At 38.4% G+C, this 19,998-nt stretch overlaps 1 protein-coding gene across 2 annotated transcripts in view; it reads left to right on the top strand.

Moving 5' to 3' along the window:
• RGS17 (regulator of G protein signaling 17) overlaps nt 1-15,128 on the top strand; it is a 53,427-nt gene extending 38,299 nt beyond the window's left edge. For both annotated transcript variants that reach the window (XM_079331854.1, XM_079331855.1), the window contains 4 exons: nt 1,101-1,244; nt 9,538-9,627; nt 11,435-11,669; nt 14,783-15,128. In XM_079331854.1, the coding sequence (XP_079187980.1) occupies nt 1,126-1,244; nt 9,538-9,627; nt 11,435-11,669; nt 14,783-14,971 (633 nt within the window). In that variant the 5' untranslated portion in view covers nt 1,101-1,125 and the 3' untranslated portion in view covers nt 14,972-15,128. The remainder of the gene's footprint in view (nt 1-1,100; nt 1,245-9,537; nt 9,628-11,434; nt 11,670-14,782) is intronic.
• The last annotated feature ends 4,870 nt before the right edge of the window (nt 15,129-19,998 follow it).

Genomic DNA, 19,998 nt, shown 5'->3' with positions numbered 1-19,998 from the left:
AGGTGGCAAATCACTCAGATTTTGCCTTTCCCCAGCACTCCTGGTTGTAGCAGGATGCCCTGGGAGTGTGGAGCACAGTGCATGCTGCTCACATCAGGCCATCTCTATCCACTTCTGTTTTCAACCAAGCTCCTCCCCACAGTACTGTTAGTACTTTCTCAAAGGCAAAAGTACTACATTTTACTCTAATTTATATGTTTGTACTAGCCATTACTCTGGGAAATTTATAGTTGTTGTTGTACAAAGATGTGTGCCATTAGAACAACCCTGACATCTAAGCCTTCCTAAATAATGTAACTTAGCAGTAAATGTTTGACTTCTTTTGAAGACTAGATTATGCATGGTATACTACTTCCAGCTGCATATTTTAAGTCAGTGGGAGGAAAAAAATCTTGGCCTAAAAAAGATCTTGGCCTATAAAACGTAGGAAAAAATGGCAATGAGTAAAGATCTGTGGCCAGAAAATAGTCTCAAAGGTGGAAAAGTATTTTATAAATACATATTTGTTATTAATTTTATTTAGCAAGAATAACTATTAAATGGCAAGCCTCTCAGTTATGACATAAAAATCTTGGCCCTTACCAGACAGCTGCCCTTGATATAATATCACTTATATCGATTCCATTGGTCCAACATAGACTAAAGAAGTCAAAAAGTAAAAAAAAAAATCAGTTTCTAACTCATGTTTAAGGTGAATAACCACCCTGTTGTATTTTTAGCTGCATATTTAGTACAATGAAAACAGCTGTGATAGTCCTATGGTAAGGAACAAGCCAGTCTCTCCCAAGTGCTACAAAAGCTGTATGGCTTGCTCTTAAAAACACTGATAATAAACAGCTCTTTGAGTCCAGCCAAAGCAGTAAGAATGGGCATGATTCAGCAGCACAGGAGCTGAGATTTGGTCTTCTGGAAACTGCTTTTAACACAATGAAACTGTTTCTTGGCTGGCTCAGTTGATGGTCACATCTGGTCAGATGATGTTGCTTCTGTTGCCACAAGCTGTGAAAATCAGTTGCATCAGACATTGCTGTGGAAATGTGAATGTAATTTATGATGGTCTGTAGTAATTCTGTACATCTCTTATGTCTGTGTTCTTATAGCCACTTGGGCACTGAAGTAGCTGAAATGAGAAAGAGGCAGCAGTCACAAAATGAAGGAACATCAGCTGTGTCTCAAGCACCTGGAAACCAAAGGCCCAACAACACATGTTGCTTTTGTTGGTGCTGTTGCTGCAGCTGTTCATGGTATGTCCTGTAGTATATTTGCTTCCATATCAACCACAGGTAAATGATGAGAATGGAAAGCACTGGGGACATGTTAACTTCTGGGAGAGGAGACACAATTTACCTTTTCGCTTAAAAATTTGATTTCAATATTTCCTAATTTGGCTGGACATGTTGCATGTCCATGGATGGACATCCATGGATGGGGAAGAGGAAAGAATAGTAAATTCAAGCTATATCCTATTTAAGCTGCAACCAAATAAGGAAATTTCAGCTGTAAAACTTGTATTTGTGAGTGACTCAGTAATTAATATTTTATAGCTTGGATTCAATTTATTTTTCTGCTTGTACTTTTGATAGTGAAGTTCTCTGTATTCAGGAGAATAAAAGGGAGTTGGTCATAAATGTGAATATGTGGTGTCCTGTTAAATTATTGATATAAATTCTGCAATCTGAAAATGTGAGCCTTAAATTCCACTTTATCTTTTAAACAGAGTGGCATAATTTTAGGGGCTACTTGTCCCTTCCTCAACAAAGGGTTCACTTGTAAAGTCAATGATTTAAAGTCAGTTTCAGAAATAGCTTTAAATCTCAGTGTCTTGAGATGCATCAGATCTTTCTTTGTTTTTCATGAACACAGTATTGAAATATAAGGTAAATGACATGCAGCACTATTCAGAGCCTGTGCCCCATATTAACCAGACAGTTCAGCTTTTTTGGAGTGACAATTCCTCTGTATCTGTTATTTTCACTCCAATCATCCATCTGCCCCAGTCTAAAATCTGAGGCTATTTGCTTCAGTAGATTTAAAAATACATACCAGCATATATGCACTAGGTACCAAACAGGACAGTTTTTTTTCCGAGATGCTGCCACATCCTGGAGGCTGTAGCAGGGTAGATCTGCCTTGCCTGTTAGTTCCAGTTTCACCTGAAGGCAGAGTATATTTGGAGCAAGGATGAGCCAGAGCTCATGTTTTACTAAGTTACTTTGCAATATGGTCAGTAGAGAGAAACAGGTGAAAATGTATTCAACAGGAAGTAAAGAGAGTGTTTTGTCACTTTTGTCTCTGCTCCGGGACAAGGGCACAATATCAGCTACAGTGTTACAGGCCAGAGATTCATTTACCTCAGTATCCTATTTCAGGAAGTGACCTTTATCAGATACCGCAAGATAAGGACGAAACAAGTAGATATACACCTCCTTTACCCACAGTAAGACACCTCACAACTACTGTCAATCTGCAATTTAGGGATTTCCTGGCCCAGAGTTCATTTCTGTGTGGTTTATAGACTTTGGTAGAATTTTATTTCCTTAATTTGTCAAACCATTTTCTGAAGCTACTTCCTGAACTCATCTAAACTTTTGGCACCCAGGGTTTGCTCTAGCAATAAATTCTACAATGGACCTGTGCACTCCATGAAGTAATACTTATTCCCTCTTGTTTGTATTAACCTGCTAGAAAATAATCTCATTTGATACTTCCCTCTTCTTATGTGAAGAACCGTGACTAATTGCTCCCAGGATGGTCAAGATTTTACAGAGCTTTCAAATATCTCCCTTCAGCTGTCTTTTCTTCCACAGTCTTCTCTATTTTTAATCTCTGTTATACAGAAACTGACCCAGACCATGATTTCTCCTTATCTGTCCTATTTACTCACCTACCTTGTTCTCTCTATGTACCTTTCCTATTTTGCTATTTCCCATCTGAGATGTGTGACTAGATCTGCTTTTCTGGTTGAGGCATGGGTGCACCATATTTTGTGTTTGCTCTTGAGTTTTGTTACTAATTCCTAGCACTCTGCTTATTTTTTAATAGCCCCAGAGATGCTGTTTTCATGGAATTACCCACCCTGAATACAACATCTCTTTCCTGAATGAAAATAAAGGCCATCACTGTGCATGTACAGCTAGGGTTGGCATTTTCCTTGCATACTAGAATATGAATAATATTAATATACTATCAATAGTGTTCACATAATATCAATATTATTCAATAAAATAGTGTAATTTTTAAAACTTAATGACAACTGATTTCATTTTTAAGCATGTTGCTAGTTTTCAAGATTTAGTCAAATAAGTGATCAAAGGAATCGTTACATCACTCATGTTTGCTAAAATCAAAAAGAAAGAAAAGGTGATGTAGTATTTTCCAGATTTAACTTCTTTGATTCTGCAGTGGAAACTCCATTAGAGTAAAGAAGGGACAAAACTTTGAGAAATGCAGTATGAAATGTTCCAGAATCTCATTTAAAATGAAGTAACTGATTGTGATGCCAAATTTGTTTCATAAATCAGAACTGTCCAGGAAGAGTACAGGTTACTGTTCTTGCCTCAGTTGTCTACACTAAAAAATTACAAAAATAATAATATTTTTTTTAAAGTGGCTAACTTTATTATTCTCTCATATATAGGGGATTCTAGGTAATTAATTCTCTAGGATAGTTCTCTGTAACAAAAAATCGTGATCAACAACTGTAATGGGTTCTCTGGACCTAAGATAATTACATGTTTTCCCTAGTTCCACAGGTCTTTGTATTTGAGTAACATAAATTTCTCAAGAGATACCTGTCTGGAAATGTTGCTGGATTCATTAATGAGGAAGGCAATGTTCTATCAAGATTTGAATTTTCTTCAGTTTTTCCACCTGTGTGTGATTGAGGACAGCTCTTACATCACTAACCACTTGTTGCCTCAACTTCTTCACCATTCACAGAAATGGGAGGAGAATGGGCAGATTTTAGTTTAAAACATTCCGTTTTTACTGTTCAAAGAGTTAGTTCAATAGTTCCTGTATCCAAATAAATCATTAGAATTCTGAAAATATCTTTGGTGAATCATGTGGTGCTTGTTTTCTTCTGTTCTACCCCATGTTAAAATCAGAATAGGCATTAAGTCTTCTGTTTGCACAACATCATAGGCAAATATTCACACCTTTGTTTGGGGAAATAGTATCTTGCCTAATAGAAATTTGTTAAAGGCAAAAAAGTAGAGAAATTATTTGGTACATCTTATTGAAAACTTTTTTCTTTTCTCTAATATATCTTCCTTAAAGATAACAACTATTTGGCGGACTTCTCTATTGTTATGGAATAATGCTTGTAGGTAGCTCAACCCAAGCAGATGCTTACTCACTCCTCACCAGCAGAATGGAGAGGAGAATCAGAGAAATTAAAGCAACAAAACTCTTTCATTGACATAAAGAGTTTAATTGGTAAGGCAAAGCTGTGTGCACAAGTAAAGCAAAACAAAAAATTAATTCACAGCTTCCCATCAGTTCAGCCATATTCTGGAAAGCCATGGTCCACCACATGTTACAGTGACTTGGGAAAAGAGATGCTGCAACTCTCAACCTCCATCCTCCCTTTTTCTTCTGCAACTTTTATTGCTGATCACAATGTCATCTGATATGGAATATTCCTTTGGTCAGTTGTGGTCACCTGTCCCAGCTGTGTCCCCTCACAGCTTTTTATGCACCCCCAGCCAGGCCACTGACAAGGCAATGTCAGAAACAGAGAAATCCTTGTTTCTGCGCAGTGATTGCTCAGCAGCAGTTATAACATTCATGTGTTATCAACACTGTTTTGGTCAAAAATCCAAAACATAGCACCATAAGGATTACTATGAATTCCATCCGAGTCAGACTTAGTACATCTATTGGCTTGATAATCATCAGGATAGTAAATTTCTCAGTTTACAGAGACAAAGCAAGACTTTATTAATAAGCTTTGCTCAGACTGAAAAAGAATGGAGATTAACAGGACTGTTAAGATGGCTATTTTATTTTAAAAGGTATGCTCATGATGTTGCCCAACTAGTTTAAGCTCTGAGCTTGTTTCTGAGTACAAGTAGTGAAGTAAACACTAGTCCTCCTCCATGGAAAAAAATGAGGTGCTTCTGAAGTTCCCAACAGGAAACACTTGTCCCTTTACAGCAGAAGCAGATGATATATCCCTGTGAAGATCTTCAACAGAGCTTCCTCTCTTCACTGACCAGATGTAGACCTTAGGCACACCTTTCAGGAAGACTGCCTAATTTAGGTAGCTAACAGAAAAGTATCAGTCATGTGTCTGTGGTCATGAATCATTCCATGTCTTAATCTTCTGCAAAGCTCCATTTCAATAGAGGAGAGAAGAATGTGCTTCCTTATGAGGCATGATTTCAATGACTTCAGTTGCCTGAGACTTGCAAAAGTTGCAGTAAGTCTTCTAACATTACAATCCATAATTTCCTCAATTACACTTTCTCCAGAGAGTTGCACATTTCATACTTAGAGCTGTGACTTTATAGTTTTGAGCTCAGTTTGGCAAGGCTAGAGGAGTAAGCCTGCTGTTTCACCTCCCCAACCTTACTTAGCAATCCATTATTCCAGCTCCCTGAGCAGACATGCAACTAGTTGTTTTCTTCCAAACACTTGTAAATTGCATTCTTCAAAAAAAATCTTCAGGCACTAGCACAGGGAGGTTGGCTTTTCTGCCAATTTTATTTTGCTTCCTCCTTTGTGTCCTACCAAGAGCAAGAGTCATGTATTTTTATCCCCTCTTTCTTTCATAAGGAGCTCAGTAAATTTGAAAACTGTGGGGCACTGATGCCCAATAATCTGTCTCCTTTAATTGTACACAGAAGGCTTAGAAGGAATCTGACATCTACCCTGCAAGAGACCTTTGCAGTATGGCAGTTGGGGGGACATGAAAAGGCTTCCAGGGGATAAGTGAAGATGATCACTTAGCTTTACTTGTAGTTCAATTGAAGTGAGTGAGCTCAAAGGCCTTTACCCAAAAATGTAACCAATTAAAACTGCTGAAGATTTGTGGAAGAGAGTTTTCCACAAACAAGATATTCCAGGGAAGATAGGGTATTTGCTCTGTAGGCAGTACACAAGAGTTGGTCTTAGCAAGAAACCTCTCTCCTCAGTTCAGGATTAACTGATCAGCCTAGGGTTTCAGCTACAGCTAGGGTTATGCTTGGAGCTGGGGTTCAGAAAACTACCAAGCCCTGAGGTACCGGGACTCTGCCACTACAACTGACATGCCAAGGAGAACACAAGACTGCCATAACATGGCTCCCTCACCCACATTTCTGCGTGCCTCCAGCCTCACCCCAGTACAGCTTTAACTGCTCAGCTGAGGGTAAGGGTAACGCCTAGGGTTGGCGTTCAGAAAACCACAAAGCCTAGAGCTCCAGCAACTCTGCAGCTACAAAAGGCATGCCAAGGAGAAAACCAGACTGCCAAAATATGCCTCTCTCCACACCTGTATGCTCTGCTCCAGTCTCACTCCCGTGCCAATTTAACTGCTCAGCCAATGGTTTCAGCTACAGCTAGGGCTAGGGTTACATCTCAGGTTAGCATTTGGAAAACGGCAAAGACCCAAATTTCTGAGAGTGTGCTGCTACAAAAGGCATACCAAAGGGAAAGCCAGACTGCCAAAACATGGCTCTCCACACCTATATGCTTGGGTCCTGTCTCACCCCCATATAAGTTTAACTGCTCAACCTCGGGTTTTGGCTACAGCTAGAGTTAGCGTTATGCCTAGAGTTGGAGTTCAGTTAGAGTTCAACTCTTGAGGTACTGGGACTCTTCCACTACAACTGGATGGCCAACGAGAACACAGAACTACCATAATATGGCTCTATCCACACTTTTCTGCTTCCCTCAGGTCTCACCCCCATACAGGTTTAGGTGCTCAGCCTAGGGTTAGGGTTACAGCTAGGGTTAGGGCTAAGAAAACTCCAAAGCCCCGAGGTTCTGGGAGTGTGCAATAGGCACAGCAAGGACAACGTAGCACTGATTTAATAATGGGTCCCTAAACACTTTGATGCCTGGATACATTCCCACCAGCATACAGGCTTAAGTACTCAGCATAGGGTTAAGGCTAAAGGTTGGGTTAGGGGTATGCCTAGGGTTAGGGTTCAGAAAACAGCAAAGACCCGAGGTTCTGGGACTCTGCCACTACAAAAGGCATGCCAAGGAGAACACAGCACTGCCATAAGATGGCTCCCCCTGCGTGCCTCCAGCCTCCAGTATCACCCCCATGCAGATTTAACTACTCAGCCTAGAGTTAGGGTAACGCTTATGGTTAGTGTTCAGAAAACCACAAAGCCTAGAGCTCCAGCGACTCTGCAGATACAAAAGGCATGCCAAGGGGAAAACCAGACTGCCAAAATATGTCTCTCTCCTCACACCAATACAGCTTTAATTGCTCAGTCTACAGTTAGGCTTACGCCTAGGATTGGGTTCAGGAAACCACCAACCACAGGTCTCCAGGGGCACTGCAGCTGCAATAGGCATGCCAAGAGAAGCACAGGACTGTTGTAACAATGGCTCTCTCCACACTTTGCTGCCTGGCTCCAGTCTCACCCCCATGCAGGTTTAACCACTCAGTGTAGAGCTAGCATTAGGGTTATGCCTAAGGTTAGGGTTAGAGTTATGGTCAGGGTTAGGGTTAGGTTTAGGGTTAGGGTTACCCCTAGGGTTAGGGTTCAGAGAACAGCAAAGACCCAAGGTTCTGAGAGTCTGTAATTACAAAAGGCATGCCAAGAAGAAGAGGACTGCCGTAACAAGGCTCTACGCACACATTTCTGCTTCACTCAGGTCTCACCCCCATAGAGGTTTAGGTGCCTAGCCTAGTCTTAGGTTTATACCTAGGGTAGGGTTCAGGAAATCACCAAACATAGAGCTCCATGGACAGTCCACCTACAATAGGCATGCCGAGGGGAGCACAGGACTGGTACAAAAATGGCTATCTCCACACTTTGCTGCCCAGCTCCAGTCTGAACCCCCATGCAGATTTAACTACTCATCCTACGGTTAGTGTAACACCTTGGGTTCGGGTTTAGAAAATCACAAAGCCTAGAGCTCCAGCGACTCTGCAGATACAAAAGGAATGCCGAGGGCAAAACCAGACTGCCAAAACATGGCTCCCTCAACACCTATATGCTTGGCTTCTGTCTCACCCCTATGCAGGTTTAACTGCTCAGCCTAGGGTTAGGGCATCTGTTACAGTAAAGGCTACAGCTAAGGTTAAGGTTCAGAAACCTGCCAAGCCCTGAGGATCTGGGACTCTGCCAATGCAATTGGCATGCCACAGAGAACATAGGACTGCCAAAACATGGCTCCCCCCACACATTTCTGCATGCCTCCAGCCTCACACCAACACAGTTTAAACTTCTCAGCCTAGGGTTAATCTTATGCCTCGGGTTAGGGTTCAGTAAACCACCAACCACAGAGCTCCACATACACTGCAGCTACAATAGGCATACCAAGGGGAAAAACAGACTGCCAAAACATGGCTCTCTCCACACCTATATGCTTGGCTCCAGGCTCACCCCCATGCAGGTTTAACTGCTCAGCCTAGGGTGAGGGAATTTTTTATTCGGTTGCTTGGTTTCTATCAACCGGACACATAGTGAACACCTGATGAAAAGAAATTTCCATCTCCTTACTGTATTTCACTTCTTAAGCTTAATTAGAAGAACCAGATTTTCCATATGAATGTCTACGTCACTCAAAACACACTTTATTTCTGCAGTTGTCAGGAATTGAGGGTTTGCTGACAATACCATGTTCTTGAAGATTCACAGAGAACACACAGAGAGGAAGTCTTTGCCACTGTAGGAGATCTGATTAAAAAGATATTTGCAGAAAAAAAAAAAAAAGTTATTCTAATTAGCAGTTCAAAGAAGAAGCAAAAAAAAAACCCAAAACAACCCCATTTAAAACATGCTTGCATAAAGGAAGTCTTTCTTTTCCTTGCTTGTGTTAATATGAGGATAATGGATGCCTTTCTACTCTGAGACCAGTATGTTTTACTTTTTGGAATGGAAAACAAATTTAGGTCAGAAAAGGAAATCATAAGGAGCTGCCACATGCTAAGTTCTGTATCTGAGCCATCTACTGGACTCTATCTTGGAGAGAGAAAATGGAACATTCATGAAGACTGAAAGACTACCCAGAACTGGTGGGGCATCAAAGCCCCATCAATATCCAGTTCAGATATTCATATCTCCCTACTCATATTGCTGTTAGTATTCTCAGTTAACTAAGAGAAATCACTCCAAGAATGACCTCTAAGAATTCACCCATCTTTCAGTGGATAAACTGTGAGCTTCAAAAGAAACCTATATGTGTTACTAGCAATTGTAAATTTATATTCATCATAGTTCAGGTGAAAAGTAATTATAAAAAATTTTTGCCACAATTTTAAACACAAGAGTGAAAAATTATACCCTATATCTTTTAAAAGTTTGCATTACTATAGTCATTGTTTTAAACTATCTTTCTCTAGACAAAATAAAGTGTTATACTACATTGCAGCCTCACTGTTAGGAATGAAGATAGAGGAGACAATGCAGGAAGGCCAACACATACGACCAAACTGGAGAGTATTCAGGTCATAGAAGAATGGTAAGTTGGTCAAACTGTTATCTAATAAGTGTTTTGTCTTTTACTAATATCAAGAATTGTCTTGGGCTTAATTCTTTGGGAACGTCCTTTTAATTGCTTTTCCTCCAAAAAATTCCATGCAAAAGGAATCAAAATCTGTGCTGACAATGAAATTACAGCAGAGACATTCACAAGTCAGGATTATTTACAGTTTCTTATTTGTGGGGAAGAGCCATGGGGAAAAATGAAAGGTGCATGGACAGTTCCATATGTGAGTCTCTATAAGAAACCTCTGCTACCTATGAGAGCCTTTTTTCCTGTCTATCCAGACAAGAAAAAAAATTATAGTCACAATGTTCTTCATGACCAAATTTTTAACAGGGCTATCTTTCATAAAACAGCTTGAACTATGTTTTCACTGGAATTAACAAAAAAACACATATCTTGCAAACAAGTCTAAATACACTGAAAGTCTGAGCTTGTACTTCTGTCTAAATCTTGGATCCATGTTTATTGTGTGGGGAAAATTGTAATCTGTCAGGGGCCCTGAGTTCTCTAATCCCATAAGAAGGAAATTAAAACTTTAAAGGATATATATGATGGTAAAAACAGCCCAAACAACTCATCATGGTCTTTTATGAGAAGACAATATCACCAATTTCCACAAAATATGACAGTGACAAGAGCTTCTCAACACACAATAAGGGAGCCCAGGTTGTTTGTCAGCCCCATCCATCTCAGCAGGTTCTTTGCACTCTCCTCAGCAGAGTCCAAAGTCCTAATGGGATTGTTCACCTTAAAATATGTGTTTAAACTTTTTCATTCAGTTTACAATTACTTTGCAGTTAAACAATTTGTGATTTATCACAAATAGCTTCCCATCATCCAATCTGCTTTGCATGCAGAGTAGGAGTTGATAAATTGACTTGAACAGAAGTCATATAGAAAAATGTCACTTACTGTGCATCATGGTAACACAGAAGGTAATGACAACAGCTAGTAGAGCTCTTGTGCTGGATCAGGAGGGAGACAGCAAGTGCTCAAAATTAAGTTTGAAACTATATTTAATTGTTAAGTAATCTGAATAATTAATTTCTTAAGTATTTATTAATGGATTAGTGATGCCAGTAAGTCTCCCAATCACTTACCAGTGCATCCACTGGAAAAAGTCACAAATAGTTTCCTTCAGGAAACAGAAATAAGGACTTTTCCCTATTTGTTCTCTTTCCAGTTTTGCCAGCAAAAGCCATCACATCTCAGGCCAGAAGATTATCATTCAGGTCAATAGCCTGAAACAGTGGGAAGCTTAGCAATCCTTAGGTACAAGTACAGAGAAATATGCTAATTTAAAATCTCTCTGAATTACTACTTTGGTTGGCCTCATTAGTATGCTTTTGGCTGCCAAGAGCTTTTTTTTTCTTGTTCTTCCTAAACCAAATCATGTACAGCGACCATCCATCAGAGGGAGGCAGGGACATCAGGTGTCATCTAAACTCCTCATGAAAGAATCTATTTCCAGCTTCTTGGAATCTCCTTTAACTGCAGAGGCAGGAATTCAGTGCTTTTGAACCACATGGCTAAGAATATCAGCAGAAAACTCCTAAAAAGAGAAGTGCATGTCTCTTAACATTAAAGACATTTAGTGAGCTATTGGGGTAATGAATGCACAAGTGAAGAGCAAACAAAATTCCCCCGTTACTACTGAAGCTTGTTGCTTCCAGTTTTCCCTTTGGACTAAAGTGCAGTTGAAAGGAGAATTTTTGGATGAATGTATGAAAACACTGTTGCAAAAATAGAAGCATATTTGTAATGATATTTGCTTTTGCAGCCAAAACCCTACTGCAGACGAAATTTTGTCTTGGGCTCAGAATTTTGACAAGATGATGAAAACACCAGCTGGGAGGAACCTTTTCAGAGAGTTTCTCAGAACGGAGTATAGTGAGGAGAACCTGCTTTTCTGGCTTGCATGTGAAGATCTAAAGAAGGAACAGAACAAGAAAGTTATTGAAGAAAAAGCAAGACTTATATATGAAGATTACATTTCTATACTATCACCAAAAGAGGTAAAGCTGTAAATGTTACATTTACATTTACTGTTATCCCAGAGAGAAGTGTTATACACTGGACTGCCAGGTGAGGGTCTGAAAGTCTGTCAGATGATGTAGTATGAACATTAAATCAGGAAAGGAAGGGACAGAAACAGCATCCACTGGGCCATTTAGCATTACCAGCCACAAATCATCCAAGTTCTCTGTAAGGTTCAAGAAATTCACTAAGACAAGACTGAGAAATAGGTTTGCTTCTTTAGTAATGCTACGTGTCTGACAGAGAGAGGAAGAAATGCAGATGGATTTCTGGAGAAAAAGCATCATAATTAAGGGATTTAAATCACAATCTTTATAGATTTATCTGCTGCTAAAATTGTCTGGGAGAAAATCTGAATTCTTGTGTGAGAGTCCAGGAATGAAGCTGACATTTTATCTAATGAAATGTATAATATCTAGGGAATTATATAAGATTTTATTCAACCCTTTTACTGAAATAGACAAATTCTGGCATTATCTTCACCTGTAGTAAAGAAAAATCATCCCTATCAAGCCATGTTTTGTAATACAAAGATATATAAATATATAAGCACGATAGAAGAGTTTTTCTTAGGCCACATCATGTACCTTTATCACCTTTGCCTTCTCTTTGTGCATTGCATTTGAATTTCTACTCAATGGCATTATGCTAATTTGTGCTCACTGTGGACCTTGCTTCCTACATTTTACTTCTTCACTGCATTCAGTAATTTGCAACTTCATTCATATGAATGAAGTCAAAAGTGATTTATAGCTCCATTATCTTCTCTTGTGCCATAGTATCTGCTTTTGCTTTGGAGTGAAATACAATTGCCAATACAGCAAGCTAATAAGAACTTTTTAATATTGTGTTTTTAGCAGATAGGTATGGGATGAATGCTCAATTGTCTTTTTAAGCTAAGACCAATCAGCATTTAGGATTCAAACACCAACTAAGCATTGTTTGACTTAAGAGTTTAACAAAGCTACTCATGAACTTAGTGCACTGGATGCATACAGATCTCATCCATCCATTTGCTCCTGCCCATACTAGAAATCTTCGGAGGCGAACAAGAACTGTTTGCAATGCACTAGAACAGCATGGGAACTGAAAAATTCTTGTTTATCCAGGCATCCCTTTCCAGATGTTACCTTTTGGCATAAGAACTGAAATATTTAGCATGACTTGTTCAGTAAAGAAATTATTGAGGCAGAAGGTCTTGGTGTTCTAAACAGATACTTTGTATTCATCTGTTTAGCAAGAAAATACCTTTAGTAATTCCAACTAGTTTTGCCATCTGGCTTTAATGAGTCACTGAAAAAATACAAAGCAAATTAATGGTTCCATAATTAATTTTGTTTTTTGCATTCTCTAAATGCAATTAACTTTTATTATGCTCAGTGGCTCAAAACCCCACTACCCTGCCAAATTTGAGGGTTTTCTTATCCCAGCTATTGTGTTTGATATTGAAGAACCAATTAGCTGCACAAACTGATTTTGTTGACATAAATGTGGGTGCCTGTATGTCAGGGGCAGAACTGCTTAAATCTTAGTGTGTTCTTTTTGTGCTATAGAAATAGTAATGGGCTGGGCTTGAAGAGTATGCAAATATATTCTGAAGACACGTGGCTGCAACACTGCCACTCAAAACTAGCGTAGCACTGTACTCCTGCCCACACTCACTGGCTGAGCAGCACCACTGGTCCCCTATAGTTGTGCCTTGTGACTGATAACCAAGTGACAGCAAATACTGGAGGGGAAAGAGCTTGTCTGATCTGTCAGTAGCATACTCCAATATGCCAACAAACCAACAATGCCAGATTCTACAGCTGGTACTGAAGATAGAATGAAAATGTATATTTACTTCTCAGTACTGTACCATACTATATCACACCACGCCAGCATCTTTCAAAGACTTTGCTTCACCATGTATGAAATCACAGACTCACACATCCAAACATATTCTGAGTTTTCATCTTGGTTAGCATCCTTCATGTAGCAAGGTATCTTAATACATGGAGCTTTCCACAGCTGAAGTCAATCCTTCAGACAGTATTCTCTCTCTGTATGGTTGCAGAGCAGTAGGGACAAGTTGCAACTTGGTATAAATAAGAGTGTCTTAACTGATCTCTTCTTGGCATTTATCTACTCAGGATTTTAGCCCTTTTCTTCTTAGCTGAGTAAACCCTTGCTGGTGTCACTGGCCTTTGCCGCTACTGCCATTTCATTTAATCAAGAACGCATTAATTTACTAGGTTTTAGAGCATTTTGTGGGTAAACTGTACATTCACTCAGATTTCTAAAGGATATTCTAAAATCATCTGGACATTCATCCCAAGCATAATATGTCCTTTTCTGCCTAGGCACAGGAGTTCATCACAAATGGTAAGTAAATGAGAAGCTACAACTGAAATCTGCTAACAACTTCAGTAGGGATATATGATCTCCTGAAAGTATGAATTACCAGATGTTAAGGAGTCCTGACAAAAAGAACATATATGAAGTAGTTAGTATTAATGGGGAGATTAACACAATAAAAATGATAAAAATCTCTGGGTAATTTGTAAAGAACAAGTGCAGTGCCTAAAAAAAAACCAAAACAAACAAACAAAAAAAACCCAGAAAAAAAATATCTAGGGCATGGCATGCAGGTAAGAATGATGAATAGAAATCTTCCAAAAGTTTGAATACAAATGCTCAGAGGAAAAAAAAAAAAAGAAAAAAAAAAAAAAACCCAAAAAACCTGCAACTCTCTGAATGAAGGTAATTCAACATTCATTTGAGAGAAATAATTTTAAATACATACAAATTATTTTCCAAGTTAAAACAATATATTTTTTGAAAACTTCAATTGCAGTGCATTTAATCTGCTATACAGCTGCATTTCATTGTACAGATCTTAAGATGGATGCAAAGACCAAGGCAAAACTCAAATTGAATTTATGGTCTCAGTGTATTACATAGTAATTGTGTGATGGTTCTGAAAGAAGCACAGAGCATTACTTGAATAACTGATAAACTCAGCATGTTCAATGGAGCCCTGAGAAATAAAGAGACATATTACAGCTTTTCCAATGTTATTGTTTTATTATTCTGTGCTCATCTTCTTCAGGTTAGTCTTGATTCCCGGGTGAGAGAAGTTATCAACAGAAACTTGTTGGATCCCAGCCCTCACATGTATGAAGACGCCCAGCTCCAGATATACACCTTGATGCACAGAGACTCTTTTCCAAGGTTTTTGAACTCTCAGATTTATAAGTCTCTTGTTGAAAGTATTACAGGCTCTACTTCTGAAACTTAGTTATAATTTTCAAAAAAAAAAACAACTTGATTAGGTTTTTTTTTTGTTTTGGGGTGGGTGGGATGGAAGAAAAGTAGTTTAATAACATCTGGAGCTGGGTTCCTGGAGAACTACAGTTTAGCTCTACTCAGGCTACTGTGAAGAAAAAAAAAACAAATTATGGTCTCTGTCTACATTTTTACCAAGGTCCTCCTTGCTCAAGATGGCGTAGGAGGGGATCAATGGATTTGCCAAAATACATTTGTTTCACACTCCTTTCACCCTACTGCAGTCAAGATTGCAATGATGTATTTGTAGTTTTATGAACAGTCCCCTTGTGTATTCTCACACTGCATGTGCAAGTAAAACTGCTTCACTTACCACTTAGTTGTTGCAATATTTAATCCAATAACATAAATTATATCTGTATTTAAAAACTTTTTTTTTTTTTTTTGTGCAATACAGTCCTATGGTACATAGAAACAATTGCAGCAAACCAGAAAGAGGCTTGCATTTTTTAACATCACTAACTAAAAAGCCAATTTTTAAGGTGTAGCATTACTCTACATGCTCTACTGAGTACAATACACTGACTTTTTGAAGCCAATATTTCTGTACAGAGAAAAAGAGCTATTTATCACTGTTTATTTAAAATAAATCAAGCAGAGAATTCCTCTGCTTGTTCACTGCCAAAACTGTGGCATTTTCATTACAGAGTTTGCAATGTCAAAGAAAAAGGAAAATAAAAGAAGAAAAAAAAGCACAAATCACTTAAAGGGATCCATTTCTGGGTGACACAATCTATGCGCTGATATTGTTTAATTGTTAAAAGAACAAAGATTTTCAATGTACATTTCAGATGTCAGATACTGTAATTGATTTATTAAAGACTGGCTATCCAGTTCTAACACTGTTGTATAATGTTATGTACTTCAGAAAAAAAAAAAAAAAGAAACAAGAAACAACACACAAAGCTTGATAATTTAGTTTTTTGAATAAAGAAATTTAATAAAAGATTGCCTACATGTAGCATTTTAGAGCATTTTAGAACATTTTGATGAACTGCATCTGTTCTGTAAGATATTTTTTTTGAAAGCTAAATCTGGTATAAAATGTTTTTAAATGAAGTAATGTTTTACGAGGTGGCGGGTTAAAGAAGACTTAGCTTCTAGCCTCATTGATTTCGAACAACTCCTTGAAAACAAGGGGTTTGGAGAGTAATATTAAACCAAACTTAAAGGGCTTCTAAACCCACAGATCTTACCCAAGCAAAATGCCTACAGAAACACAATGGGTATCTTTCCTGGGTAAAGATTCCTGTACTGAGCCCTTAATCTGAGCTAAGGCAGCACAGTACTCCCATCACTAGGCTGCCATGGTGTTTTTAATAGGTGTTTGCTTGGCCTTTTTATCAAAGAATGTCCAGTTTCAGGACACATTTTGATGTTTAAAGAGACAGTGACTTGGAACTTAAAAAAACCCCATCTTCATATCTACCATATACAAGCAAAATGAGTGTTAGCATCCCTCATAAACTGCTAAAGATAAACCAAGAAATTGCTCCGAATACTTGTTAAATATATATATATATATATGTGTATGTGTGTGTGTGTTTGTATATATATATATATATATATATATATATTTAATATTGACAACCATACTAAGACTTGAGGCAAGGTTCTTCTCACTTGCATAGGACTAAACGTGGCACACGCCCATCGCTTTTGATGGGCCGGGAAGGTCTGGCAGGTGTGTCCTTGAGTGGAATCTGGCCTGGCCACAGTTGGCTCCAACCCCTCAGTTGCTTCCTGCGGCAGCCCCCGGTGCCGGCTTTGGTGGGAGCTGCTGCTGCCGAGGCAGGTCTGCCGGGACACCCTAACTGGGAGGCTGCAGGTCTTAGTTTATCTTCTGGGGCTTATTTTTTTCACTTTGTTTTACTACCTCTCATTTTCTTAATTTATTGAACATGCTTCAAATAGCAGGTTTGGGGAATTTTTTAGTCATTCTTTTTACTTGAAACCTGTGTGCTTTTTTTGGATATATATATATATATATGAACAATTTAGCAAACTGTTTCTTAAACTCATTTGGTTTTGTAATTTATATAGAATTCAGGAGATGATTAAAAGGGCTATTCTCTATTCCCTATGCAAATATTTTAACTGTTGTAGTGTTTGACAAAATGGGATCTAAAACAAAAATCTGCAAAGTGGAAAAACAAATCTGTTTACAGTGGCATTGCTGACTATCCTACCATATTCAGCACTTTTAAATATTGTTATTTATGAAAATGTAGTTTAAAATGCAAGACAAAATATTTATAAATGTTTCTTTTAATAAATACCTGTTTTGTCTGAAAGTGCTACCGTGTTATGACAACTTTATTCATGTTGGTTAGCTACTTACCATTATGAATAAAATATTCAATTATTATACTGATAGAATATGAGCTATGATGTTTACAAATCCTGAGGGGGGGAAATTCAGTGAGAAAGGACTGCCTCCTTCTACTGTGAAATGCTGTTAGGAAAAAATTAATTTTCTCACTTTTTTCTTAATTGGAATTTAACTATGGTCCTACATATGTCTAGTATCATTTGACTAGTTGTATTTACTTGGTACTAAACATATACAGCATCATATATGTATATATTTATACAGTGTAATTTCAGGTTGTTGGTGTTTGAGGCACAACACATTTAGTGCACACATCTGAGCAACGTGTAAGAGATAAAACTGCATGCATAAGTCTTGGCAAATGTAGACTTGAATTCTAAATGTTACTATTTGATGGTGACCTGCTAGTCATAAGCTATCTTTATAAGATATTTCACACAGGTAGAAGTTCTTGTCAACACAGACAAGTCATCCTTTCAAGACAGTTTTAAAGCTAGGTGTGCAGGCCCTAAAATATTACCTGGATTTCTAGCATAAGATTCCAAAATATGTACTTGGAAACTGTGACATCATTTTGAAAAATATTACACCAATCTTCAGTGTAATACTGCAATGAAATCACGTTCAAAATTTATTGTCTAAAATCCTCTATTGGGAGGGATTGAAAAATTGAACATAACATGTAAAGTTTCTTTCTTGGAGTAAATGCTTATATTAAAATGTTTAATATACATTTCATTTACTGGTTTGGGTTTCCCAAATTTTTTTTATGACAAAAATGGATGTGGTCCAAATGGACAATAAGTAACATGATCTCATTGCCTATCATACAGTTCTTTGAACACAAATTGTAAACAGTCAAGCTATTAAACTGATTTATTGTGCATGCAGTGTACAATACACTTTGAAAAACTGCCTAAATGCACTTATTCTATAGCTTGGAATAAAATAAGTATGTATTTAACTTGTATTTCAGTTTTTCATGACAATGTATATAGCAAGTGCACTACAGAAAGTGAGTTATGTTTTTGTCACTTTTGCCTGGTGTTTTAAATTCCTTTCAAATAGAGCCTAATGCCAAAGAGATAAAAATAAGCAGAGCACTTCTGTACCATCCTGTCCTTTAGGTTACAAAGAAACTGAATCTATATTGTGTTACACGTGTTGAACTTAGCTGTTTACAACCAGCTTTCATATAATTGAGCCTAAAGCAGTTTGGGCTACCCAGGATGTAGCAGAACACACAGACAGTATCACAAGCATTCAGACTAGACTGAAGGCACATGTGGTATGAAGGAGACTAGAGGTTTGATGGAGAAAAGGCAGGTCAGTGACACAGGTGGCTGGGCTGCAGGTTAGAGCTACAGGTACTGTGGAAACATGGGCACAGCACGACCAGGTCCACTTGCCAGTCCATAACTCACTTGAGTACCTGTGGAGTACACATGCTCCATTTGCAGGCCAACAGAAAGTGGGCACAAACCAGGCTTCAGCTAGCAATAGTGATTTTTAAAGTTAAAAGCATGCTGAAGTGCTGCTAAGCTGGTCTAAATCGAGCAAAAAGGCAGACCTATACTCTAGCTTAAACAGCCAGGGCTTAAGATGTCATCTCATGCCAAACTTGATTCCCTAGGCAGCAAACTCAATTACAAGGAGTATTTGTCTGTGGAGCCAATATCTAAAATCAGGCAGGAGGCTTTTTCAGTAAGAGCAGCTTGCTGAACTGACCATGCTGTGAGCCCACTCAGGAACCCACTTCCATATGCAGGAAGTGGTTTCAAAAGCCATTTAGCAGAAGCATTCCACACGACAAGTTCAAAAGCAATCAAAGCTGATACAAGAAAGTCTCTAACTTCAGCAACTCTGCACCATGAGGAGTAAAGTCTGTATTTCTGCAATGTCTGCGAGTCTGCTCCTGGCATTGATGACCCAACCAACAGAGCCTGCATCCTTATCAAAATCAACAAAGCAAAAAATTAAAGTTGCACTTAGACAGAGTTGTACATAGACATGCTGGGACTTGGACACAGTGACAAAAGTCCCATCCTGTTCAGCAATACACTGAGTACATTTGCAGTGACAAAGCACCAGCCCTGCTCGAATGTGTCCTGAAAACTTCTACCAGCAGTACCAGTGATGGTGGTGGGATGAAAGAACAAAGGAGTAAGTAATAGTGCTAAAATCAGTTGGACAGACTTGACAGAAACAGTGTCTGCATATTATTTTAAATTTATACCAAGAGCCTGATTTCCCCCCTTCCTTTATCCATAATCTCACCCTGTGGAAATATGATTTAGGTGATTCAAAGGCTGAGCATTGACTTGGATTACTATTTTTCCCCTCCTCAAAAGCTTTATCTTCAATTACCCCTTATTCTAAGTTTCCTGAGTTTTCCATAGGTCTCTTCACAAGCCGGGCTCACACAGCAGTTAGATACTCATTCCTTGTTACAGAACATCAAAAGATTTTGCCTGTTAAAGCATAAATTGGGTCATTTTTCCTTTATGCTTCTGGAAGAAGACTTCAAGGAGCTTCATGGGCAGGCAGTAGTGGCTGCAAAGGAAACTTTTGGTGGGTGAGTTTTCCTAAGTGATGGCCTGGGGTTTTTATCAGTACAAGACAACTCACACAAAATGTACATTCTCCAC

This window comes from Erithacus rubecula, assembly GCF_903797595.1.
Source record: "Erithacus rubecula genome assembly, chromosome: 2".
In the NCBI taxonomy this organism is placed as follows: Eukaryota; Metazoa; Chordata; class Aves; order Passeriformes; family Muscicapidae; genus Erithacus; species Erithacus rubecula.
The sequence above is the reverse complement of the archived record's forward strand: the minus strand, read 5'-3'. Positions and strand labels throughout refer to the sequence as shown.